Source organism: Uncinocarpus reesii, genomic scaffold (genome assembly GCF_000003515.1).
Source record: "Uncinocarpus reesii 1704 scaffold_2 genomic scaffold, whole genome shotgun sequence".
Classification (NCBI taxonomy): Eukaryota; Fungi; Ascomycota; class Eurotiomycetes; order Onygenales; family Onygenaceae; genus Uncinocarpus; species Uncinocarpus reesii.
The window spans coordinates 3,525,075-3,549,160 of NW_003052499.1; the positions used below are offsets into that span (position 1 = coordinate 3,525,075).

At 49.6% G+C, this 24,086-nt stretch overlaps 9 protein-coding genes across 9 annotated transcripts; 5 read left to right on the top strand and 4 right to left on the bottom strand.

Annotated features, from left to right (window-relative positions):
• Positions 1 to 55: 55 nt before the first annotated feature.
• On the top strand, positions 56 to 4,193 carry UREG_04188 (multidrug resistance protein 3; the record flags this gene model as incomplete). The annotated part of the gene is made up of 5 exons (XM_002544625.1): positions 56 to 412; positions 467 to 1,327; positions 1,348 to 1,632; positions 1,715 to 3,777; positions 3,836 to 4,193. The coding sequence occupies 5 exons, from the start codon at positions 56 to 58 to the stop codon at positions 4,191 to 4,193; spliced, it is 3,924 nt and encodes a 1,307-aa protein (XP_002544671.1).
• Positions 4,194 to 5,116: 923 nt separating this feature from the next.
• UREG_04189 (uncharacterized protein) lies at positions 5,117 to 8,548 on the top strand (the record flags this gene model as incomplete). Its single annotated transcript, XM_002544626.1, has 4 exons — positions 5,117 to 6,537; positions 6,807 to 6,860; positions 7,058 to 7,326; positions 7,992 to 8,548. 4 exons carry the CDS (start codon positions 5,117 to 5,119, stop codon positions 8,546 to 8,548), a joined length of 2,301 nt encoding a protein of 766 aa, XP_002544672.1.
• A 514-nt stretch (positions 8,549 to 9,062) lies between these two features.
• UREG_04190 (uncharacterized protein) lies at positions 9,063 to 10,677 on the bottom strand (the record flags this gene model as incomplete). The annotated part of the gene is made up of 2 exons (XM_002544627.1): positions 9,063 to 9,070; positions 9,165 to 10,677. 2 exons carry the CDS (start codon positions 10,675 to 10,677, stop codon positions 9,063 to 9,065), a joined length of 1,521 nt encoding a protein of 506 aa, XP_002544673.1.
• A 1,708-nt stretch (positions 10,678 to 12,385) lies between these two features.
• UREG_04191 (preprotein translocase, SecY subunit) lies at positions 12,386 to 14,085 on the top strand (the record flags this gene model as incomplete). Its single annotated transcript, XM_002544628.1, has 5 exons — positions 12,386 to 12,395; positions 12,487 to 12,587; positions 12,647 to 12,814; positions 12,873 to 13,951; positions 14,004 to 14,085. The coding sequence occupies 5 exons, from the start codon at positions 12,386 to 12,388 to the stop codon at positions 14,083 to 14,085; spliced, it is 1,440 nt and encodes a 479-aa protein (XP_002544674.1).
• A 380-nt stretch (positions 14,086 to 14,465) lies between these two features.
• UREG_04192 (ArgJ family protein) lies at positions 14,466 to 15,910 on the bottom strand (the record flags this gene model as incomplete). The annotated part of the gene is made up of 2 exons (XM_002544629.1): positions 14,466 to 15,384; positions 15,450 to 15,910. 2 exons carry the CDS (start codon positions 15,908 to 15,910, stop codon positions 14,466 to 14,468), a joined length of 1,380 nt encoding a protein of 459 aa, XP_002544675.1.
• A 517-nt stretch (positions 15,911 to 16,427) lies between these two features.
• UREG_04193 (uncharacterized protein) lies at positions 16,428 to 18,046 on the top strand (the record flags this gene model as incomplete). Its single annotated transcript, XM_002544630.1, has 2 exons — positions 16,428 to 16,501; positions 16,546 to 18,046. 2 exons carry the CDS (start codon positions 16,428 to 16,430, stop codon positions 18,044 to 18,046), a joined length of 1,575 nt encoding a protein of 524 aa, XP_002544676.1.
• A 162-nt stretch (positions 18,047 to 18,208) lies between these two features.
• Positions 18,209 to 18,780, bottom strand: UREG_04194 (uncharacterized protein; the record flags this gene model as incomplete). Its single annotated transcript, XM_002544631.1, has 2 exons — positions 18,209 to 18,361; positions 18,466 to 18,780. 2 exons carry the CDS (start codon positions 18,778 to 18,780, stop codon positions 18,209 to 18,211), a joined length of 468 nt encoding a protein of 155 aa, XP_002544677.1.
• Positions 18,781 to 19,100: 320 nt separating this feature from the next.
• On the bottom strand, positions 19,101 to 20,918 carry UREG_04195 (uncharacterized protein; the record flags this gene model as incomplete). The annotated part of the gene is made up of 5 exons (XM_002544632.1): positions 19,101 to 19,243; positions 19,306 to 19,770; positions 19,824 to 19,844; positions 19,903 to 20,537; positions 20,593 to 20,918. The coding sequence occupies 5 exons, from the start codon at positions 20,916 to 20,918 to the stop codon at positions 19,101 to 19,103; spliced, it is 1,590 nt and encodes a 529-aa protein (XP_002544678.1).
• Positions 20,919 to 21,645: 727 nt separating this feature from the next.
• On the top strand, positions 21,646 to 23,690 carry UREG_04196 (uncharacterized protein; the record flags this gene model as incomplete). The annotated part of the gene is made up of 3 exons (XM_002544633.1): positions 21,646 to 21,727; positions 21,812 to 21,914; positions 22,205 to 23,690. 3 exons carry the CDS (start codon positions 21,646 to 21,648, stop codon positions 23,688 to 23,690), a joined length of 1,671 nt encoding a protein of 556 aa, XP_002544679.1.
• Between the last annotated feature and the right edge of the window lie 396 nt (positions 23,691 to 24,086).

Here is a 24,086-nt window from a genome sequence, read left to right on the forward strand (position 1 = left end):
CTCTCCTCTTCAGCACTGTCCTGTCTGGCTGTATGTGGCGGTGACCTTGCTCAACATGGCGGGAGACCCCGAGAAATCCAGCGGCCTGGCTGTGCAGCCGGCCGTGGAGGCAAAACCCAGCTCCAACCGTGAACCCGGATCGTCGTCGGGATCCCATTCTGCCGACGAGGATCAGAATCTCAAAAAGCTTGATTCCAAAGTGGTGAAGAAAAAGGAGGAAGGGAATCTAGATGATGCGCTGGCGCACCTTCCAGAGCATGAGCGCGAGATCATCAAGGAGCAGCTGGAGGTTCCTGAGGTCAAAGTCACGTTCCTCACTCTTTTCCGATATGCCAGCACAAACGACCTCATTATCCTTGTGGTCAGCGCCATTGCGTCCATTGCCGGCGGAGCGGCGCTCCCATTGTTTACGGTGCGTATGGTCTTTCTGCCTTCCCTCTACTGTCTACTAATCTCATCGTGGTAGATTCTCTTCGGTGCTATGGCCGGAACTTTTCAAAAGCTCTTTCTAGGGACCATATCTTCTAGCGACTTCAGCTCGGAGTTGTCCAAATATGCTCTGTATTTTATCTATCTCGGTATTGCCGAATTTATCTTGATTTACGTCTGCACCGTTGGCTTCATCTACGCCGGTGAACATATTTCCCAGAAGATCAGAGAGAATTACCTTGATGCAATTTTGCGCCAGAACATTGCATTCTTTGACAAGTTGGGTGCTGGGGAAATCACAACCCGCATTACCGCCGACACAAACTTGATTCAAGATGGTATTTCCGAAAAAGTCGGCTTGACGCTGACGGCACTGGCAACCTTCGTCACGGCGTTCGTTATCGGTTTTATCAAATTCTGGAAATTAACCTTGATCTGCAGCTCCACGGTGGTCGCCATGGTGACAATGATGGGCGCTGCTTCGAAGTTTATCATTCTCTTTAGCAAAAAAAACCTGGAAAGCTACGGCGAAGGTGGAACAGTCGCTGAAGAAGTCCTAAGCTCCATCCGCAACGCAACCGCCTTCGGTACCCAGGAAAAACTCGCAAAGCAATACGATTCGCATCTAGTCAAGGCCCAGACATGGGGTATCAAACTGCAAACCACCCTTGGAGTCATGGTCGGTGGCATGATGTCGATCATCTTCTTGAACTACGGTTTGGGCTTCTGGATGGGATCCCGTTTCATCGTCGGTGGTGAGACAGATTTGTCGAGTATCATCACGATCTTGCTTTCGATTATCATCGGATCTTTCAGCTTGGGTAATGTGACACCCAACGCCCAAGCCTTCACCTCCGCCGTTGCCGCTGGCGCCAAAATATTCAGCACTATTGACCGGGTATCCCCAATCGACCCTAGCTCAAGCAGTGGAGAAATTCTGGAACACGTGGGAAGGTAACATTGAATTCCGTGATGTTCGGGCATATCTATCCTTCCCGCCCAGAAGTCGTCGTTATGCAAAACATCAATCTTTTTGTACCCGCTGGCAAGACTACCGCGCTCGTTGGGCCGTCTGGATCAGGCAAGAGTACCGTGGTGGGTCTTTTAGAGCGCTTCTATAATCCCGTGGGAGGCACTGTGCTCGTTGACGGTAAAGATATTCAAACCTTGAACCTCAAATGGCTCCGTCAGCAAATCTCCTTAGTGAGCCAGGAACCAACTCTTTTCGGCACTACCATTTATAACAATATTAAACAAGGGTTGATCGGCTCGCCATTTGAATTAGAATCGGACGAAAAGTATCCGGCAGCGCATTGAAAATGCAGCAAGAATGGCCAACGCTCACGATTTCATCATGGGATTACCTGAACAATACGAAACGAACGTCGGAGAGCGCGGCTTCTTGCTCTCTGGTGGCCAAAAGCAACGCATTGCTATCGCCCGTGCCGTTGTGAGCGACCCGAAGATTTTGTTACTGGATGAAGCTACCTCCGCGTTAGATACCAAATCCGAAGGTGTTGTGCAGGCGGCACTGGATGAAGCATCAAAAGGAAGAACCACTATCGTCATCGCCCATCGTTTATCAACCATCAAAACAGCCGACAATATCGTTGTTCTCGTTGACGGACGGATTGTGGAGCAAGGAACCCATGACGAATTGGTTAGTCGGGACGGTACATATCTTCGACTCGTGGAAGCTCAGAGAATCAATGAAGAGCGGGACGCTCAAGCGATGGATGATGTCGATGAGAACGCGGAACTCCCAGGCGAAAACGAAAAGATTCAGCTGCAAAATTCGATCACATCTGGGAGCAATGCATCGGGAAGACTCGCTGGTGACAATTTAGATCTGGAACTCCAAAGGACCGAAACCAAAAAATCATTATCGAGTGTTATCCTCTCCAAACGTGAACCCGAGAAGGAGAAAAATTATTCACTTGGAACGTTAATCAAATTCATTTGGTCATTTAACGCTTCAGAGTGGAAGTTGATGACTGTCGGACTCATCTTCTCAATTATATGCGGAGGAGGACAGCCATCAATGGCAGTGTTCTTTGCAAAATGCATTGCAACACTGGCATTGCCACCACCGCTTTATGGAAAGCTCAGAGACGATGCGAACTTCTGGTGCTTGATGTACTTGATGGTGGGAATTATAATGTTCTTTGCCTACAGTATCCAGGGGTCGGCATTTGCTTATTGCTCCGAGAAGCTGATATTCAGGGGTAGAAGTCAGGCCTTCAGAACAATGCTTCGACAAGATATCGCATTCTTCGATCAGGAGGAAAATAGCACTGGAGCATTGACATCTTTCCTTTCCACTGAAACCAAGCATCTGTCTGGCATCAGTGGCGTCACCCTCGGAACCATTTTGCTCGTTACCACCACTCTTGTCGCCTCAATGGTGGTTGCTCTTGCTATCGGGTGGAAAGTTGCCCTTGTCTGCATCGCCTGTGTCCCAGTCCTGCTTGCCTGTGGATTTTATAGGTTCTGGACCTTGGCCGCCTTTCAGAGGAGAGCTAAAAAGGCTTACGAGACTTCTGCTAGTTATGCTTGCGAGGCCACGTCTGCTATCCGCACAGTGGCGTCGCTGACACGCGAACCTGATGTTGCTAACACATACCATGGTCAGTTGGTTGTCCAAGGAAAGAAGAGCTTGATATCTATTCTGAAAACCTCCACGCTCTATGCCGCTTCACAGTCCTTCATGTTCTTTATCCTAGCACTCGGATTCTGGTACGGTGGTACCTTGTTAGGTAAAGGCGAATATTCACTGTTCCAATTCTTTGTGGCATTTTCGGAAGTTATCTTTGGTGCGCAGTCCGCTGGCACTGTCTTCTCCTTTGCACCGGATATGGGCAAAGCGAAGAGTGCGGCGGCCGACTTCAAGAAACTTTTTGATCGAAAGCCTCCAATCGACACCCTTTCCAAAGACGGCGAAGATGTGAAGCACATTGAAGGCACCATTGAGTTCCGTGATGTGCATTTCAGATATCCGACACGACCTGAGCAGCCTGTACTTCGTGGACTCAACCTCACCGTTAAGCCAGGGCAGTATGTCGCATTGGTTGGACCCAGTGGATGTGGGAAGAGTACAACTATTGCCTTGCTTGAACGCTTCTATGATACGCTCTCGGGAGGTGTATATGTTGATGGAAACGACATTAGCCGGTGGAATGTCAGCGCCTACAGAAGCTTTTTGGCCCTTGTCAGCCAAGAACCCACGCTGTACCAGGGCACTATTCGAGACAACATCCTGTTAGGAATCAACGAGGATGACGCGCCTGAAGAAGCAATTGTTGAAGCCTGCAAAGCGGCCAACATCTACGACTTCATCATGTCACTTCCGTAAGTACTTCACATTGTTTCTTTTATTTTCTTTACTCACAACTAACGCTATTGCTAGTGAGGGCTTCTCTACGGTCGTAGGTAGTAAAGGCAGCATGCTTTCAGGTGGCCAGAAGCAACGTATTGCCATTGCCCGTGCTTTGATCCGAGACCCCAAAATCCTCCTCCTCGACGAAGCAACCTCTGCCCTCGACTCGGAATCTGAGAAAGTCGTCCAAGCCGCGCTCGACGCGGCCGCCAAAGGTCGCACCACCATCGCCGTTGCCCATCGGCTTAGCACAATTCAAAAAGCGGATATCATTTACGTTTTCGACCAGGGCCGTATCACCGAGAGCGGTACGCACTCAGAACTGCTTGCGATGAAGGGTCGCTACTTCGAGCTCGTTAACCTGCAGAGCTTGGGTAAGGCGCACTGAATGAAGTTCGCTCGTCGCGGCTGCGAATAGTTCCGAATGCTTGATATCCTCGGAGCCATGGCATAATTTTTTCATAAACCTTTTTCTTGCAAGCCGTGTATAATTCGGAAACCCCGTTTTCTCTACTCTTTGTGGCTGCGGTGTTCCAGGCGTCATGGATACAGGATGGTTTTGGTATAAATTTGGCATAGTAGGTAGCTAGATTTTCTTTCCATTAGTCACTTTTCTAAAAGTCGGATTGCGGTTCCTTCTGGGCCTGGATGGACAGTGGCTCTCAGGGATGATTGTAAATAGATTAATTCAAAGACCAGAATACTGTACTTGTCCATTAGCTGGTTTCGATTGTGTCTTCTATTCTGCCCTCTGCTGTGAACAAGATGTTGATATTAGCCTCAGGTGTAAAAACGCCAAGAGCCAACTAGTTTGTCTAGTGCTGTGGCTGGTGAAGGTTGTGGCTGGGGCGCTTCCTCAGCCTCACTCCTTCTGGTGAAATTCAGCCTCGCGGCCGGCGGTCGACAGGCAGGACGACGAACGACGGCCATCCATGGCGGGAGAGACGGGGACTCCCGCGCTTCGATGAGGGGCCGGTTTCTTAACCATCGCAAGGACGATGAGCCGTTGGCCAGCATGTCGTCGTGAAAGGGGAGCTCGTGATATCAAATTCAGCCTCTGTTGGCTTTGCGGCAGGAGTGAATCCACCTTCTCCGCTTTGAAGTGATATCAAGGCATCTATTTAAGCAGCCAGACCACCTCCCGCAAGGGTTCATTGCTCACGAATAAACCATCTTCATTGCCATATTCCCGATCTTGGAATTGATCTTTGCCAGCCTGGATATTCCACGTAGTACCCTTCGTACTACTACAGAATCGTGCTAGAGAGCCGCTTTCGTTATTTATTTTATATATATCACTCTTCTTTTCAAATGTCTCATGTCAGGGATTGCCCTGAGTTCCACCTCTCCCGCTCTGACTCCAAGAACCCTTTGACGACGTGCCAGGGCGTGACATCTGACGGACGGAAATGTCGACGGACGGTTGTTCCCGTTAAGGATGCCCCCAAGAGAGAGGCAGCCGCAAAACAACTGAATGGTATAAAGACCGGAAGGACCGAGGTCCAAACAGAGGAGTTGTTTTGCTGGCAGCATCAGCATCAAGCTTCGCTAGTGACACCTAAACCTGTCGCCGCTGCGGCCAGGGTAACGCAGCTTCGGAAGAAGTCAAGCATCGATACTATTGTCGAGAGGGTTGGGTTAATGAACGTGGAAGACAGACCTGCTGCAAAGGCTAGAGAAGCGCAAATAAGGCCGTCTCGAAATCCACACCACCATGCGCATCGAGAACGAAGCGATCCTCAGGATCGTACCGATCGTCCGAAGACGCGTAATGTTCCGCTACAACCACGAAAAATCAATGTTGAAGCACCCGTTGTGTGCATGTCTAGCGCGAAGAAGAAGAAGCCCAGCGCGACTAGGCGGCTGCTTTGCTTTCTAGCGGGTGTCGACGAACGAGATATTCCTCAAGTGAGCGTTCGCCGCCGGCCTGATCACTTTAAGACGCCTAGCCTCGAACCCAGAGTCGCGAGGACCCCTCCGAACTACCAACCTCAATATGCAAGAAGGCCAACCACTGCTGGGAATGAACCTGACAGGCGTCGCTCGGAGCTCAGCCCTACTAGTCGGCCAAAGGAACCTCGACGCAACCAAAGGCAAAGCTTGCCAGCCAATTTCCATCATAACCCCTCAAGACCGTCAATGCTAGCACAGACAACATCTTCGTCATCGCAAACCCAATCTCTCTTGTCCTGGATCCCATCTTCCCTATCACCCGAAACAACATCGAAACTACTCCAAAAACTTTCTGAGCCACTTTCTGCGTCCGAAGAATGGGGATACATTTACATATACTGCGTCACACCTTCAAAAACTGTCCCTTTAGCAGATGTTCTCCCGTCGCTTATCCCGCATCGCGGAGAGATATGCCCTCCTACTACAGAAATCCTACACTCTGCCGGCATGTCTCCTAATCATGTCCACAAGAATAAAAGTAGCCGCGCAACGAACACCATAACCCTCAAAATAGGGCGGGCTGTGAACGTATCTCGCCGTCTCACTCAACAGTGCGCCCAAAATCTGACTTTGGTCAGATATTACCCATATTCCTCGTCGTCTGCGAATGCGCCAGCTCCCCGAAAAGCCCCAAATATTCACCGGTTAGAAAGACTAGTGCATATCGAGCTTAGCGACAGGAGGTTTAAGCTACAAGATCCCTGTGGACAGTGTGGGAAGAGACATCAGGAGTACTTTGAGATTGAGGCAGATACGGAACATCTGCGCATGGTGGACGAGTGCGTGAGAAGATGGGTAAGATTTAGTGAATTGGATCCCAGTAGATGATTTCCTATTGTTTGATCTCATGACATGCGCTTTTAGACCTCTGAAGCACGGTGTTTTGGGCGGTTAGCTTGTTTATACTTGTAACTTACAAGCAGGCGGAGAGAGGGCCCTTGGATCAGGCTCAGATGGGGAGTTAGAACCATGATCCTCCCTATTTGGAATCGTCTATCGAAATTAGGCTCTGGAATGTTTAGAACGACTTTTGATATTTTCACTCCAGTGAGAGATACAGCCTCTCAACTAAGTGGTTCTATGATCAGTTTTTATCATCAAGGTGTGGTAGATACCAAGTCATGAGCCATCAGAAGGAGTAAGGACTCGTACACGAAGACTGGAATGTTCACAATGATGAACGATGTTTCAGGCCGCTTTGAGAAAGGGGCGTCCTTTTCAAAGATAAGAAACATACAATCTTTACGATGATTTTCCCACACTGTTCAATCCGTTGAACATACTGTGCCAGCTTTGTAGATCTTTTGGGCAAGCGAGTTTTAGCGAATTGATGTCAAGGTCTGCTTCGCCCGGCTCACGTCCGTCGACAGGGATCTTGTGCCATCCAACGTCATCTGTTGAACGAGAGGCTTCAAACGAATCCAAAGCCGTGAGATTCCATCTCGTCGAACAAACGCCATGGAAGGACGATGTCAATGCTCCCAAATCCGCTTTGTCACCCCTATTCCGGCGCCGCTTAAAATCTACATCTGCCACTGCACCGAATGCCGCCACCAAGCGTCGTCCTCGTACGGCCTGACAGCCATCTTCCCCAGTTTCGAAATCCCAGAGCCTGAAAACACTCCAACCAGCACAGGTCCGCCAGCGGGAATTGGTTCTTACACCCGCACGACGCTGTCGGGAAGGCAGCTTGAATGTCTGTTTTGTAAAAATTGCGGGTCAAGGCTGATGCATAGGGCACGAGGGGAAGGGACACTAAGCGTCAAGGCCGGGTGCCTGGTCGGGCTGAATAGAGACCATATGAGAAACGCGGTGCATATCTGGTGCAAGGAAGCGATAGTTGACATTCCTGCTGGCGTTGAGAGGTTCGATGAGGAGCCCGTCAATGGGTCTCTACAGTAGTTTGGGAGTGAGGTGTTGAACTGTCTGGAGCGTGAGCTGTTGAGGTGGACATTGTAGGGTTCCGGAGAGGAAATAGTCGGTCGTGCAAAACCATTGTGGAGTTTAATATCCAAGGGATTCGGCCTGGTTCTGTCGGTTTGTGTTCGAGTTGAATTGTGGGCGGGAGATAGCAAGATCGATGATGGGATGACAATGACGATGACGATTTGAGCTTCAACCACAAGCCAGGTGCCTGCGAGATTCAACAACACTTCAAATGTTGCCTTTTAATTGAACCATTGTTAATCAATATCAACTATCTTTTTGTCAAATATCATTTTCTTTGAACAAGTCATGGACGCTACAACCGCCAACTCCTCCCCGCCCCCGTCAAGCTCGACCACCATGTTCTCCGCCCTGCGGTCGACGGCCAGCGATCTCGCGTCAACTTTGATCTGTATCCTTGACGGATTCATTCCTCCATCTCGCCGCAATGCCATCAAGTCTCGTACACACTCCTTTGGCCAAGCCAGGCCAATCCTCGCCTCCTTCCTGCTAACCCAGCTCATCTGCTCCGGCATTCCTCTGGCCCTGTTCATCCTACAAATCGCCAGTGTGCTCTTCTTCTCCGTTGGCACCGCTATCGTCATTGGCTCCATATGCGCGCTCGGCTTTACCGCCCTGTGCCTTGGGCTGGCGTTACTGGTGCTGGTCCCCGTCCTGACGGTCACATCATTTGTGGCATTCTCGGTTTGGGTCTGGGCATGGGCTGGCTGGTACGTTCTCGGCTGGATGGGGTTGACGCGGCAGCGACACGGCTCAGGCCTCAGAAATAGTGAGAAGAACCAGAACGGTAGCGGCGAGATTGCGAAAATCAAGGAGGACTTCGATAACAAAGGGCCAGAATGATATGGCTGCATAATTTGTCAAACCAAGGGAGCAGGACTTGGTTCAAAGTGCTAAACCTAATACCCATGCCGTCTGCCGTTTTTTCGTTATTGTCTGCTATGGCTTTAGGGACTATGGGCCGGATTCCTTGGTTTGCATGCTTCTCCTAGCACTTTTTCGGCTTCACCGCGAGCATTTCGGGTGTCGTCTTGGTTTGCAAGCAGGACGGAGCAATAATACAGGGTTCAAGTCATTCTTTTGAAAAAGGTACGTCATAATTGCCCGTTTATTTATCATCGTTGTGATTGCTCATCAGGCTTATCAGAATCAGGACTCCGGAGATCTCAACTAAAACTGACTATTATTATCCTTCTAGAGATATATGGGCTATACAATGGCATGATGATGGCCGCGCTTGTGTATTAATCGCATTTCAAACATAGCCAAATGAATCACGTCCCATTTATGCCAGCTACCTGAGAAGTGACCTTTCTGATTTCTAATTCGAGGGCCTCATTTCGGTCTAATGTGGCCGTTAGGATTCTTGCGAGCTCCAGAATCAGGGTATCATTTGGGGACCCGCGTTGGACTACCCGTATGGCGTCTTGAAGACCGTAGAGGTACCGAAGTGCCTCACCACCCTCTACTGCAAAATGGTATTGCATGCGTCCGCGACAGGACCCGAGCTTTTGTGCCAGTTTCAGTTTGACGGGAGCCCACTTTTCCAAGAAGCCAGAAATGTCATGCACGTAGTGGAAGTCCTGACAATATGGGATAACGGTGGCAGACGATAGCTTCTCAATATGTTGTTGCGCCAGGTTCAATCGAGCAGCCGCTTCCTCCGCTACTGACTTTACATGGAGCAAATCTTCCCGCAAGGCATCCTTTTCTCTTTCCACGTTTCTATTTTGAGCCCGAATCATGAAGTCGTGCTTTTTATAAAGCTCAATCTCGGCCTCAAGGCCGATTATTCTGTCGGCTGCACTCCGAAGTTCCTTCGCAAGCCGAAATTTGTCAAGATTCCGTTGTTCGAGGCCCAACAGATTTCCTCGGGCAGAGCGTGTGTCTGCTACTGTTGGCACGAGGTCTTTTGTAGAGTTCTGGCTCACCTCGTGGTCGGATGGGTTTAATACCATCCCTCCCGTTAAATCCTGCGAGCCACCGGATACAGGCCCGAGTTCCAGCCCATACCGGACCAATGTGGCTTTGATGTCTTTGATTTCTTTTTTAAGAGCCTCTCTTTCTGATTTCTGGCAATCGTTGAGTTCTTGCAGTGATTCGCAACGAGGCTTCAACCGGCTGATTTCACCTGCCAATTGATCCGATACAAACCGCCATACTTTGATTTCCTCCACGAGCCTCTCCTTTTCTTTCCTAATGTTCTGAATTTCTCCCTCCAGTTCAGCCTTTAGCAACTGAAGGTCGTTAGTGCACTTTTGTTCGGCTCGGGAAACCAACGCCTCAACCTCCTCTAATGAAGTTATTGGTCCTTCTGTGTCGCGGCTTATGGTTCCGTCCGCCGGGTTGACCGTCTCCGCTGGGCATATTGCAGGCTCAACCAAAGCCTCGCTATGCGAATCTCCAGAAGCGCCTAAAGGGCTGCGCGAGCTTGAAGCCATGGGATTGCCTGAAAATACCCTCTTTCTGCGAAGCACGGGACATTTCCCCTTGTTCAAATCTGCATCGGACACCTTAACAGTATCGGGGTTCTGAGTCACATCATCAAGTTCGTGTTCCTGATGCGTTTGCGCGTTATCTGTTAAGTCAAGCTCGCTGATCGCCGATGTCCGGTCAGCGAATGATACGAGATCGGGGAATGGTTCCAGGCTGATTAAGGAACGTTGGGAATTGGCGCAAGGGAAATTTAACCGGACAGCCTCATTGTTCAAGCTAGCCGCAAGCGTCTCCCTGGGAAGTGGCCACGATATTTTCTGCTCGCGGATCGAATGCTTCTCCTTACCCAGTCTAGAACCGGTGGATAGTTTGGACTTGAATATACGATTCAGTGGACGGATATAGCGAGAGCGGACTTCTCTGCACGTCGATCTTAGATATCGCAGCTGGTGTTTGCTAGGATCCGGTCTGCTGTGGGATGAGCTTCTTCCATTTTGGCCTGATTTACCGCCGCCATCCGAAGGTAGTCTGTCCATTCTCCCTTTCGTCTTGCAGAAGCACTATAACGCAAAGCTAAATTTGAGCCAAAGAGCAGGGTCAACCAAAATCCAGAGCGGAGATATAACTTTGGGTTGATTTTCAAGGAGGGATACCTTGGCTGAAATATCCCCAATAGCTTTTGAACGCGAATGACGGGAAATAAGGAAGGGCCCAAAGGCCAGAAGACTAAGCTCATTCAACGTGGACGGTTTTCTTCCTTAATTTCATCATCGAGCCGCGGGGTCTTGCCCAGATCTTGGACTATATATTACACCGATTTGGTAGGGAACCATAAAAGGATGTTCTCAATGCCTTTTATGCTTGGAATAACAAGGATAAAGAAAGCAGGTTCTGGACCACATTTGGCAACAAAGGCAGCCCTGAATGGACCATGGCTTAGAGTAGTATGCCTGAACTTGTCAGAGAGTCCTGCTCTGTGAGAAGAGAGGTCTCTGTTGTTGTGGTGTCGAGACACAAACTAGTCTTGTTGGATCTTGTTAGGATATTAAAGTAGATTTAGAGTCAGAGAACATTTGTACGCACCATAGCCAATAGTCGGCTTACCCGGCTTCTAATACATCTGCACCTGTCAATTTCAGGCCCATATTTCTTCGAAGAGCCATATCTCTCTGTTGCTGAACTAAGCTAGGGCCTATTCAACTAACACCTTCCATGCTTGCCAATGACGCGAATGCAGAATTCCGGGATACTTCCTTATTCCAGCGGTTCAGTCAGCTTTTAACACCAAGCGAAGTTCTAGTCGAAGCCAAGGCTCAGTATTTGGCCGAAATCTCTCAAGACAAAAGAAGATATGGGCTCGTAGGCCGCAAATTTGACAGGTCACCGCCAGTCTTATTCAGATCCTATTTGTCAAGCGGGGATATAATGTCACAATTGCAGAGGGCCAGTGCTCTATGCCCTCTCTAGCTCCCGAAGGGTGTTGTGCCAGCCCCTTGAAGTGTATGCCTGGAGGACTGAGGACAACCATGTATATATTTACATGGAAGCATTAAGAGGCCAAACCTTGGAAGAGGCATGTGATATCTTTTGTTCATTGAATAGGGAGTATTAATTGGAAGATGTTTGATGGCAGGGCAACCAGTGTGGCATACACGTATGAAGCTGGGCCGTTTACTTCCGCCAAAGATTTTATGACTAGTGCTCATTCTTATGCCAGAGTCCAGTGCCAGATCCTTACTGTGTCAATTTCAACTGGCTGCATGTACAGCTGCCAAATGGTGCTGCTATCAAATTCACACACAGTGATATTCATCGTAGCAACATTATTGTGACCACGACTCTCAGCCTTGCATTGTTGAGATAGTTTGGGAGCAGAGTGGTTCGTTTCCTGAGTACTGGGAGGAGCGTAAGAGAAAATAGTGAAGCTCATTCAAATATTAGAAACAGAAATCCAGCAGACAGTTATCTTCTCTGCCTTTGATGTTTGGACGTTCGATGCGGATGACATAAGCAGGGGATACGACCAGAGTGTCCTGTTTTGCTGTCACCAAAGCTGCTTAGCGTCTCGACGACCAGCAACATCCACAAACCTCACTTCCCGCCTCCTTTGCACTTCGTTTCCTCTTCTCTTCTTCCTTTCTTTTGGTTTCTTCCATAGATCGCTCCTTGTACTGGCTTCTTTCGCCTTATTCCTTTAATTTCTTTGCCCCTCTCCCCGGTCAATCGAGGAACAAGCCACCCATCATGAGCGGCCGTAAGTTGGAAATCTTGACCCCAGCCAAACAGAGAGCAATTGAAGCGCTTTGTGTATCCGGTTACTCACCATTGTTCGCTCACTCGTGCAGTTCGTTTCCTCGACTTGATCAAGCCCTTCACGCCCCTCCTCCCGGAGGTGGCAGCCCCCGAAACGAAGGTGCCCTTTAACCAGAAGTTGATGTGGACGGGGGTACGAGATAACCGATCATGCGCGCGACAGCCAATATTTAAACTGACACCCCGATGTAGTTGACTTTGTTGATCTTCTTGGTGATGAGTCAAATGCCGCTTTATGGTATTGTCTCTTCGGATACCTCCGATCCCCTTTACTGGCTCCGAATGATGTTGGCCAGTAATCGTGGAACTCTAATGGAACTGGGTATCACTCCCATCATCTCATCCGGCATGGTGTTCCAGGTACGTGCGCGTGCAATTTGGCGAACTTCGTATACGTTCGGGGCTAACATATCTATAGCTTCTTGCTGGAACCCACCTCATCGACGTTAACCTTGACCTCAAAACCGACCGTGAGCTCTATCAGACCGCCCAAAAACTTTTCGCCATCATTCTGGCTTTTGGCCAAGGTTGTGTTTATGTCCTCACTGGTCTTTATGGCCAGCCCAGCGATCTCGGTGCCGGAATCTGCGTCCTGTTGATTGTCCAGCTTGTCGTCGCCGGTCTCGTTGTTATCTTGTTGGATGAATTGCTGCAAAAGGGCTACGGTCTTGGTAGCGGTATCTCTTTGTTCATCGCGACCAACATTTGCGAATCCATTATGTGGAAGGCTTTCTCGCCTACCACCTACAATACTGGCCGTGGACCCGAGTTTGAAGGAGCAGTCGTGGCCTTGTTCCATCTCCTCTTGACATGGAAAGACAAGCAGCGGGCGTTGCATGAAGCTTTCTATCGTCAGAACCTCCCCAACATTATGAATCTTCTTGCGACTCTCGTTGTCTTTGCTGCGGTTATCTATCTCCAAGGCTTCCGTGTTGAAATTCCCGTCAAGTCTTCCCGCCAACGCGGTATGCGCGGATCCTATCCCGTCCGTCTCTTCTACACATCCAACATGCCAATCATGCTTCAATCCGCCCTCTGCTCCAACATTTTCTTGATCAGCCAGATGCTTTACTCTCGGTTCTCTGACAATTTGCTTGTGAAGCTCCTCGGTGTCTGGGAACCTCGTGAAGGTGGCTCCGCTCAGCTCCATGCTTCTTCTGGTATTGCGTACTACATGTCCCCTCCCCTCAACTTCAAGGAGGCTTTGTTGGACCCTATCCATACTGCTATCTATGTGGCCTTTATGCTCGTCGCCTGCGCTCTCTTCTCAAAGACATGGATTGAGGTTTCTGGGTCAGCCCCAAGGGATGTTGCCAAGCAACTTAAGGACCAAGGACTCGTTATGGCCGGACACCGTGAGCAAAGTATGTATAAGGAGCTTAAGCGTGTTATCCCAACTGCCGCTGCGTTCGGTGGAGCATGTATTGGTGCTTTGTCCGTCGCTAGCGACCTTATGGGTGCCTTGGGAAGTGGAACCGGTATTCTCCTGGCTGTCACGTAAGTATAGTATGCCCTTTTGGTTTTTACCGCACCAGCTAATGCTTTGCAGGATCATATACGGCTATTTTGAAATCGCAGCTCGAGAAGGCGACTTTGGTGCAGGGTTGAAGGGCCTTGTGCCCGGTAACTAGATGACAGATCTAGTATAGATGTGCAGGATAAAACCTGTATAGTTTTTTACAATTTCTAGTTTGTATTAGTGCACAGTGGATGCCAACTTTGATAGCCTTATTCCGTCTCTGGTGTATGCAAATGCGTTGGGAGCTTTAAAACAATCGGGCAGCTAGAAATCGGCGAAACCATGTTCGAATATTTAGGTTGATCTTTTTGTTTTCCTTCTTCCAAACCAGGTATGCCAAAAGTGAGGTCTTCTATCTGTGTATATAAACTGTACGTTTAAGCCGACGAAAGGAATTAATGATTATGGCCTGAATTTTGCCGTGGGACTGAATAGATTGAAGCGTCCGAAATAAGGATTACGCCAAAATTCTCTGAGGTATATCAAAACGCCCTACGTTCGATAATCCCCATTGATGGTCACGTATTCGTGACTGAAATCGCAGAACCAGTACAAAGCATCCTCTCCGCCTTTGGCGGCTTCCCCCTGGTTTCCACCACCAAGGTCCACAACGATCTCCAAGTCCTCGTCTTGTAGGATGGCGGCCGCTCGCTCTTCATCGACCACCTCCGGTTCCCCATTCACGACCAACTTCAACTCGGCACTTCCATCCACGGGCTTGAAGCTCACGCTTGTGCGCTCCGGGACGAGGGTTCCGGGGCTAAGACCCTGGGTATAACCCGCTGCGCAGAGGATTCGCCCCCAGTTAGCATCCTTGCCGTACAGGGCCGTCTTGACCAGTGGGGACCGGGCGATTGTCGACGCGATGAGCTTTGCGTCCGAGTGAGATGGGGAGTTTTGGACCCGCACGGTGACGAACTTGGTGGCTCCCTCGCCGTCGCGGACGACGAGTTGGGCTAGGGACTGGGCGAAGCCGGTTAGGATGGATTGCATGGCGGTGTACTCTGGAGAAGTGGGGGAGGAGATGGGCTGTCCGCCCGCGGCGCCGTTGGCTAAGAGTGCCACGGTGTCATTTGTGCTGGTGTCGCCGTCGATGGAGATGGAGTTGAACGAGCGGGAGACGGCGTGCGTTAGGAGGGACTGAAGGGCCGATGGTGCAATGGGTGCATCCGTGCAGATGATACCGAGGAGGGTGGCCATGTTTGGATGGATCATGCCGGCGCCTTTGGTCATGCCGGCTATATGGTATGTGCGGTCTGGCGAGGAGGGAAGGGTGAAAGTTTGGGAGACGAGTTTGGGGAACGTGTCGGTTGTGCAGATTGCGCGTGCGGTTTTCAGCCAGGCGGCATGGGTTGATGAGAGGTTTGAATAGCCGGTAGGGATTCCGGAAAGGATTTTCTGGATGGGGAGCCTATGGAGAGCGGATTAGTATATGGCTCCTGCTAACGAAGATAACCAGCCAAGGGCAGAGAATACCGTTGGCCAATAACGCCCGTGCTCATAACCAAAGTGCTCGAGTCACCTTGCCCGCCGGTTGAATTCAGGCCATTGCACTCATCTACCTTTGCGCTCATTGACTTTGCATCTTCTAACCCTCCTTTCCCAGTCACAGCATTCGCGCAGCCGGCATTAACAACAACACCACGGATCCCGCGACCCTCTCTCGCTTCAAGTATCTGCTTGCTCACCTGCACCGGAGCAGCCTGGAATCTATTCGTCGTGAAAACCGCCGCCGCCGAGCATGGTTCATCGGACGATATCAGTGCTAGATCGGGGAAAGTAGTATTTGACGGCTTAACCCCGACATGGGTTCCGGAAACGCGAAAGCCGCGCGGGTACGTCCCTGAGGATGGAATGTACTTGCGTTTGGAGTCCGGAACAGAGGTATCAATTGGGGTTGTGTACTGGCGAATTTGGGCGGTCATGACTCGTGCCATCCCTGCTCGAGCTCGAGAGCAGTGACTAATGGTCACCAGGATGGGAGTATTGGGCCCCATAGCAGCGAGTATTTGCCAAACAACTGGCAAAGGCATTCGAGGGGATAGGGAGATCCTCCAACTCGCTGCTCTTCTGTCAATGGCAGGCCGAGAATGAGTCAATCCGTCGGAGTCTTTTTGAGTAATTCGGAGCGAGAGCTAGGGAGCACGGATTGAGTCTAGCGCAATCTGATAGCAAATTGAGTTTGTTAATTAAGGTTTATCAGATAAGGAATTATTATTATGTAAGTGAGCTGGGCTCACGTGCTTTCGCGTTTGTGCCAACCAACTGCGAGGGAGAAGTATTTGATAAATACGACGGAGGAGAAGCAGCTGCAGTTCGTTGACATTGTTGGTGGGGGAGGCCTGAGGAGATTTTGCTTGCGATTGCCTGCTCAACACTGGCAATATCGATACCAACTGATTTGTATCTCCAGCCCAGCGATGAAGCGCAAGCAATCATTAGCATCGTCCGACGATGACCCCCTACAAGTGCAGGAATCAACACCGCGGAAAAGAAGAGTCCCGCCAAACAACTCAGGAAGCCCACAGGTGAACACACCGTCAACGCGACTGCGAACTCGCTTAAAACCCAGCTCTGTGGACAATTCTCCAACCCCCAAGCCAAACAGAAAACTTAACTTCTCGACACCGAGCAAGCCGCTCCGATCCCAAAATGTTGCAAATGATACCCCCTCTCGAACGAAGAATGCAGATCGCTCCGCGAAAAGAAAGAGCGCAGGGATCCTCTTAAATCCAAACGAAGACGACGTGTGGGATGGGGGAGAGAAGCTAGCCCGGGAGATATGGGATATTGAAGAGGAAGCTGAAGCTGGAAATGAGACCAATAACATCGAAGGAACGGATGATATCCTTGCAACGACCAGAAATCATTTAACAGAAACGCCCACGAAGCAACGAGGTGGCAAACTGTCGAAAACACGAGCAAGTCGACGAACCCCAACTCCGGAGGGTGACATTCCGCCCCATGAAAGATACTTCTTCCAAAACCGTCCTGGGCCAGTACTGACTTCGGATCACACGCTCTCCAAACTGGCACTGCTAACACACGAAGAATATTTCGACCATCTGGAGGAACACACTGATTCGTATGTGCAAGAAAGGGAAACACTTTTAGAGATCCACGAGCGATCGTTCCCGCAATGGAATTTCGAACTAAGCGAAGGATTTAATATATGTTTATATGGATATGGTTCCAAACGAAACCTCCTGCAGCGATTTGCAGACTGGTTATATATGTGGTATAGCGATCCTCCCATCGTCATTGTGAATGGCTATACCGCAAACATCACGCTCAGATCTATTCTGGCGACTATTGTAAGTGCTGTACTAGGCCCTGACGCCCCATCAAAGCTGGGGACACAACCAAGCGAGATTTTGGATTTGTTGCAAACCAACCTCAGTGCGAACCCTCCAAAGCAACCGATAACGGTTCTAATAAATTCGATTGACTCGCTTTCATTACGCCGTCAATCCTACCAGGCTCTTTTAGCCCGTTTGGCCAGTTTTCCTCATATCAATATTGTTGCCACCGCTGACACGCCAAACTTCCTTCTTTTATGGGATATTGGACTCAGAGACCAATTCAACTTTGCTTTCCATGACTGTACGACTTTTGCTCCCTACAGTGCCGAAATCAATGTTGTCGACGAAGTCCACAGCCTTCTTGGTCGCAAAGTCCGACGTATAGGAGGAAAACAAGGAGTTGGCTTCGTACTCAAAAGTCTTCCGGAGAATACGCGGAAACTATACCGCCTTCTCATTACCGAGCTCCTCACAATGATGGGCGACCAACATGTTTCGGAAGACGAGGACAATCAAGAGACCAAGGGTCAGCGGGATAAGGCTAGCAATGACCCCAAAGAAATCGCGATTGAATGGCGCACGTTATTCCACAAGGCAACTGAAGAATTTATTTCCTCATCTGAGCTGATGTTCCGAACGCAACTCAAAGAATTTTACGACCACCAAATGGTAGTCTCGCGGACAGATGCAACTGGCGTGGAAATGCTCGGAGTCCCTCTTTCATTAGAAGAGATGGAAAGTGTCCTTGAAGACCTGGTTATTGAGCAATGATGTGATATCTTCTGTCTCATTTCATGTCACTGTGTCTTTGATCTATGTTTGATACCCAATATACAGTTTAAAATCTGGAGCTTGGTTCATTTACACCGCTTAAACCGGCCTCCCCCCACCTAATCTCTAACGCTCAATACAACGGAGGCTCCAACGTCAAATTCAAAACTCTGAAAACGCAGAGAGCATCAATGTGGTTCCAAAGCTTGCCTTGAAAGCTAGGTTCTTGGTAATCGCTCTTCGAACATCGACTGATTTCACGTAACGTTGAAGGAATTGGGTGGGAACAATGTTGTACCCTTTCGATGCTGCCCACTGAGGTATTGAAAATATGAGTTAGCATGGATTTCTAGTAGCAGATGTTGCCCAAAAAAGGCCATAAGAAACCCACAACAGGATGAGTGACATGGTGGACTAACCTCAATTAACAATATAGCAACACCCAAAGTGAACGTCAACGTTCTCGAGAATATTCTCAACCCGACGCCTGCAACTAATCCCAGAACACTACCCAAGCTAATTTGCCGGACCGTTTGCGGACTGATGTTGCGGAACGGGCCGTCGCCCTCCAGCAGAGATGGCCGGTTGTACCAGGATGGCTGGCCAGGGACCCGCGGAGCGTAATCGCAGCGGATTGTAGAGGCAGGATGGGGGCGAAGCATGAAAAACGTAGCGGTTAAGGGCACTGAGAGGAGCAGTGGGCGGTTGACGAGTCGTAGGAACTGGGAAGCCATCGTTGCGAGGAATGCGGGCGGAATGTCAGCGCTTCAGGAATGGCGAATTGGATGGTAAGCTGCTCGGCAGATGGTGTTACAATCAGAGAAATGAAGAAGAGCGGCAACGCTGGGATTATCAACTGAGCCAGAGATCTAATAATTGTTCTGCATTTGGTTCATTCGTAGTACTTAGATGTCGCTTGTTAACAAGTTGCTATTAGTTCGCGACGTCATCCCAACCCCCCGCCTGACTAACTAGTTAGTTAAACCACACTTGAAAGCTCCATTCAACGTCAACTTCATCAACAACACCTCGGTCTAGTTCGTTAGACTCTGCATCAATTCTCGAGCCGCTCGATTTTGAGAATCAGCTGCTCACTACCATCACCCGTCACAAAAGTCTCATCTCCGACGAAAGCAGAGTCGTCAACAATGCTGGTCTTGAAGTTGGTATAAATACCAGCGACGGCAAATCGCATCACTGCTCGCATGATTAGCACTCATTGCATTTCTTTTAGCTCAACCAGTTTGGAGTGCTCTTACGTTCGAATGCCAGGTTCTGACCAAGGCACTGGCGGCTACCGCTCCCAAATGCCCAAAACCAGCGATCTCGCTCACCAGCCTTGGGATCACTTGCATCGACAATCCAGCGTGTAGGGTCCCACGTTGTCGGGCTGGGATAGCCCTCTTCGTTTCTATGAAGGCACCAGGCATATGCGCCGACCCTAGTTCCCGCAGGAATATCGTCACACGGGCCAAGTGTAACCTTGCGGCCTTTCGGTGTTATACGAGGATTAAGGGTTGGGCCGGTGTTTCGCAGGCGAAGAGATTCCTTAATGACTGCATTTAGGAGGGTCAACGATTCTAATGCCTGTGGTGCAGGAATCTCTGTCTTCTTTTCATCGTGGTACCGGAATGGCCGCGTCATCGACCGTAGCTCTGCCCGAAGTTGCTCCTGAACCTCAAGGTTTCGCGAAAGATTTAGGATAACGAAAGAAAACGTTATGCCTGCAAAGTCAGTACTAGCGAGCAAAGCTTGGATTGGGAGCTGCTGCTCTTACCAAAAGTATCTCTGGTGGCCACTAGAGGAAATTAGCCGGTATTCGTTTGTAAGTTGGGATCAAGGCGCGCTTCACTAACCTAGGTGATCCAAGCATTCACTAGCAAGTTCATGCCGCTGAGTATTGTTCGGCACGAATCTGCCATTCTTCTTTTTCCCTTGCTCCGTCTCCATTCCTGCCTTAAGTGCATGGTATAAAAGCGGCATGTCTCCCGGGCGGATCGTATCGTCGGTTGGATTTTCAGCCAGAACATCCTCTGCTAATTTAAGCCTCTTCAAGGCCCATGTCTCCAGCTCCCGTTTCGCCTTGGGGAACCCCTTTGGCACCAAAGGTATACCGAATTTAGATGCAACCTGAGCCAAAACAGGATATTCAGCCAACCAAAACAGACTCTTTGGGTGTGTGCGATCATATAGTTCGAGCCAATGCTCGCGCGAGGCTCGATCCTCGAGGAATTTGACTCCCCTAGGCAGCCCAAAAATGAACGCAGAAACAAAATCTAGCCCGTAGGCTAAGTTCAGCGCCAAAATATCAACTGTTTCCTCGTCCTTAGCTTTGCGGGCCAAAATAGGGAGGATGCGCCCTTGTATCACTGTGTCTAGAATCGTTCGGATATGGGGCGAAGACTGGAGGAACGACTTCGAATACACTCCACTGATTCTCCGTCTGTGCACGGCATGCTCAGAGCCGAGCGCGCAGAATGTATTCCGGAATCTACGCGGAAGAGTTAGTACGGGTTGAAAGATTGTCAAAAGAATCAAGGCTTTACCCATGGTTTTTGAAGAAATTGTACCATGGTGATTTATCGAAATTATCGCTACCGACGCCGTAAATATTTCTCACGCCGCGCTCCATGGTGTTAACTGCCACCTCGTTGGGCCCAAGGCGTAGATACGGCCCTTTCTGACGAAACCCGCAAACCACCGCATCGAATTCCTTGTCTGTCAAACGCTTCCATTGAATCCATAGCGAACTTATGGATGCTAGTGGGTGAGCGCTAGGAAATTTCGCCAGAGGAGACAGGTAGAGTGGGTATATTATCTTCTTGTATACAACAACCACAATTGCAAACAAGGATCCTGCAAGCAACAACATGGCGAATAATCAAGTGCAGAGCAATGGCGGCTCCTTGAAATCCGAGTTGCAAGCGCCCTTTTCAAAAGAAGCGCACAACGTCTTGAATATGTCAGATTGGAGTCAGCTCCGAGGGGAAAGCAAGAAGCGGCATGGCTCTGATGAGATATTTGCATTCTGAAGAAAGCGGTATCGGTTCACGGAGTTGCTGATTGACGCTTGACAAGCGGTTCCTGTCTCCTGCAGCTGAAGTGGCTTGCGCACCTCTTTGGGCTGTTTTTGAATGTGATACATACGCATGGTAACCATTCGTCTGACGTCGGGAACGGCAGACCTGGCCACCGGCCCAGTTCGATAGGTTTAGTTTCCCAGCGTAGCTAGTTATTCCAGCCTGCGGCCCTCGAGATGACGGACAAAAATCGGTTCCACTTCCGTTCATCGAAGAAGGGCACGGCGGTCTGCTTCTGTATTTGCATGTACTGTACTTCGGACTCCGTACGGACAAGATCTTTGGAACCCGTGCTTAAGCTCGGTTAGCATTTAAATCTAGGATCCCCCCCGGGAAGCTGGCTCCGATCTTCACGACGGAGCTTTTGAGGCGCCGTCCAAATCGCCAATCATTTGTGCAGATCTCGATTCGCCCAGTGGTCTGCAAGAAGATACGAGCTCATATTTTGCGCCGACAAGGAACGAGACAACCGTCGCCGTTTCTGCATGATGATGTCCATTCGGCTGTTGTGAATCAACGATGACTATCCAAAGGCTGGCTGAAGATTCCCTTCCTTACCCTCTGCGCACGACCATGGGGAGAATAATGCTTCACGTCCGGAGTAAACCGATGAGCTCAAAAGATCGCCCGCATTCGCAACGGCCTGAACCGTGATTCAAGTCCAGACATCTCTGGTACTCTTGAGGTTCATCACCCGCAAAAGGCTTTGATGGTCGCTTTCCCGCCAGACACCATTGGACATGCGCCGTTCCGCCACAGGCCATTGACGTTCCACCGGCCTCGATACTGTGAGTTGGATACTATGTTGCAGGTGATTAGTAGCCGACAATAAGTCAGTTACAACTGCTGAATATTCCAAGGGCCGCGCTGGCAGTATTTCCTGATGGATTGCCCTCAAATATCTTGCTTTTAACCTGCCCTGTGGAGCTAAATACAATCGATTTGGCCTCGCTTCCTAAATGGATACACTCGTTGAGCAGAATCTAGGGGTGAACCCCCGGATAATTCTGGTTTCTATTGTGCTAGTGCTTTTCATAATTATTTCTGTCGTTCACCCCCTCTACTTTGGACCGTATAGTCACGTCCCAGGCCCGCCGCTGGGCAAGATATCATGGTATTACATTGCCTGGTACGACTTTTGGCTCCGGCGAAACGATAAGATCGCACAGTGGCACCTCAGATACGGCCCTGTAATATGCTTTCGGCCCGGGGAGGTTTCGTTCGCTTCCTCCGGACTGATGAGGGAAATATACGGGACGGCGGGCAAGTATACAAAAAGCGAGCTTTTCGAGAATTTCATGGTCTATGGTCAAAAACCGCTGTTTTCGATTGGGCCATACTGGGAACACAGGAAAAAGCGAATGCTCATCTCGTCGTTCTATCATAAAACTAGTATCACGAGGCCGGTTATGGAGAAATGGCTACGGCAGAATATTATGAAACTCGTCGCACAGATTGAAAGGGCAATTGTGCAGCAACATGGAAATGAGGACAAGGCCCCTGCAAAGGCCATGCTGGATGCGTATCCGTTATTCAACTGCTTCGCATTCGACAATATCACACATGTCCTTTTCGGATCAAAGTACGGTGCCAAAACCATTGCGAACGACTGTCCAGAACGGAAGATTCTCCTGGGTATTAAACAAGCGCAGATGTGGGGGCCGTTCAAGTTCAATTTTCCGGCGCTTGCTTGGATAACTTCCAAAGCGATGCATGTCTTTCCGACTGGGATAGCTTCTCTGCTGGTACCAGATACTTTGCGGCTCTGCCTCAAGTCTGAGGACGAAATGGCAAGCTGGAATTGGAACACCTTGCAAACTGCATTGGCCGATTTAGACGCTGTGGAAGACTATACTTTGCTTCAGCGGATGCTTTCCTGCAGAGCAAAAGCCCCCGAAACGCTTGAGACCCCATACATCGCCGCAGAGTTGTACGACAACATCAACGCAGCTCAAGAAACAGTGGCCGTCGGTCTAATCTATTTGATCTTCCATCTTGCAAGACAGCATTCGTGGCAAGCTAGAATCCGCAGCGACCTTTTGAGCCTGAATATTGCCGAAGACGGTTTTCCCGCATGGACAGATATCGATAAGCTCTCCTCACTGGACGCGTTCATGCGAGAAGCACTTCGAGTCAATCCTGGCGCGAGCGGGCGACAAGAGCGATACATAGAAGATTCGAAGAAGGATTACAATGGCATATGTCTTCCTATTGGGACCCGTGTCACAGCGTCCACCATTGCCTTACACCAGGATCCAAGCGTCTTTCCCCATCCGGAGGAGTTCCGCCCAGAAAGGTGGCTCGATCAAACACCCGAGACGCTGAGGCAAATGGAGAATAGTTTCATTCCTTTTGGTTACGGCGCGAGGATATGTCTTGGAAAGGCCCTTGGAATCATGGAACTGAAAATGCTTGCTGCCTTCTTGCTACTCCGATATGAGATTGCGACAACACCCGAGATGGGAGATGGAAAATCCGGCCCTATGTGGCAATGTGGCTCCATAGAAGCAGTGCCAATCGGCTTGAAAGGCGAAATGATATTTACCAAGCTTGACATGTACTGAAGAAAATGGCGGAGGACAAGGGTGCCGCTGGTAAATCCCTGCCGCCAAATCATTCAAGCGTACACTGGGGAATAGAGTTGGTTAGCATAGTTAACTATGATAGACATCGAGACGCAACTTAATCGCAGGTTAGATCGTCAACTATCATCCTTGAATCTCTTGATTTCTGGATGTCTTCAAGTCCTTTACACCTCATCATCTCAACCAAGCAGAAACTTCTCTGTTCGAATCAGCTAGTTACTTGTCACCCGGGCCTTTCTCCCTTGATGCCTTTTTTGGTCAACTCAAAAGCCAGTGTCTGTGACGAGGCAGCGTCGCGACACACAATGTGCTCACATTGGCATGATCTGCCGCTCCCATCTGCAAAGAATCGCAATCTGTCGTCTCCATGCGACA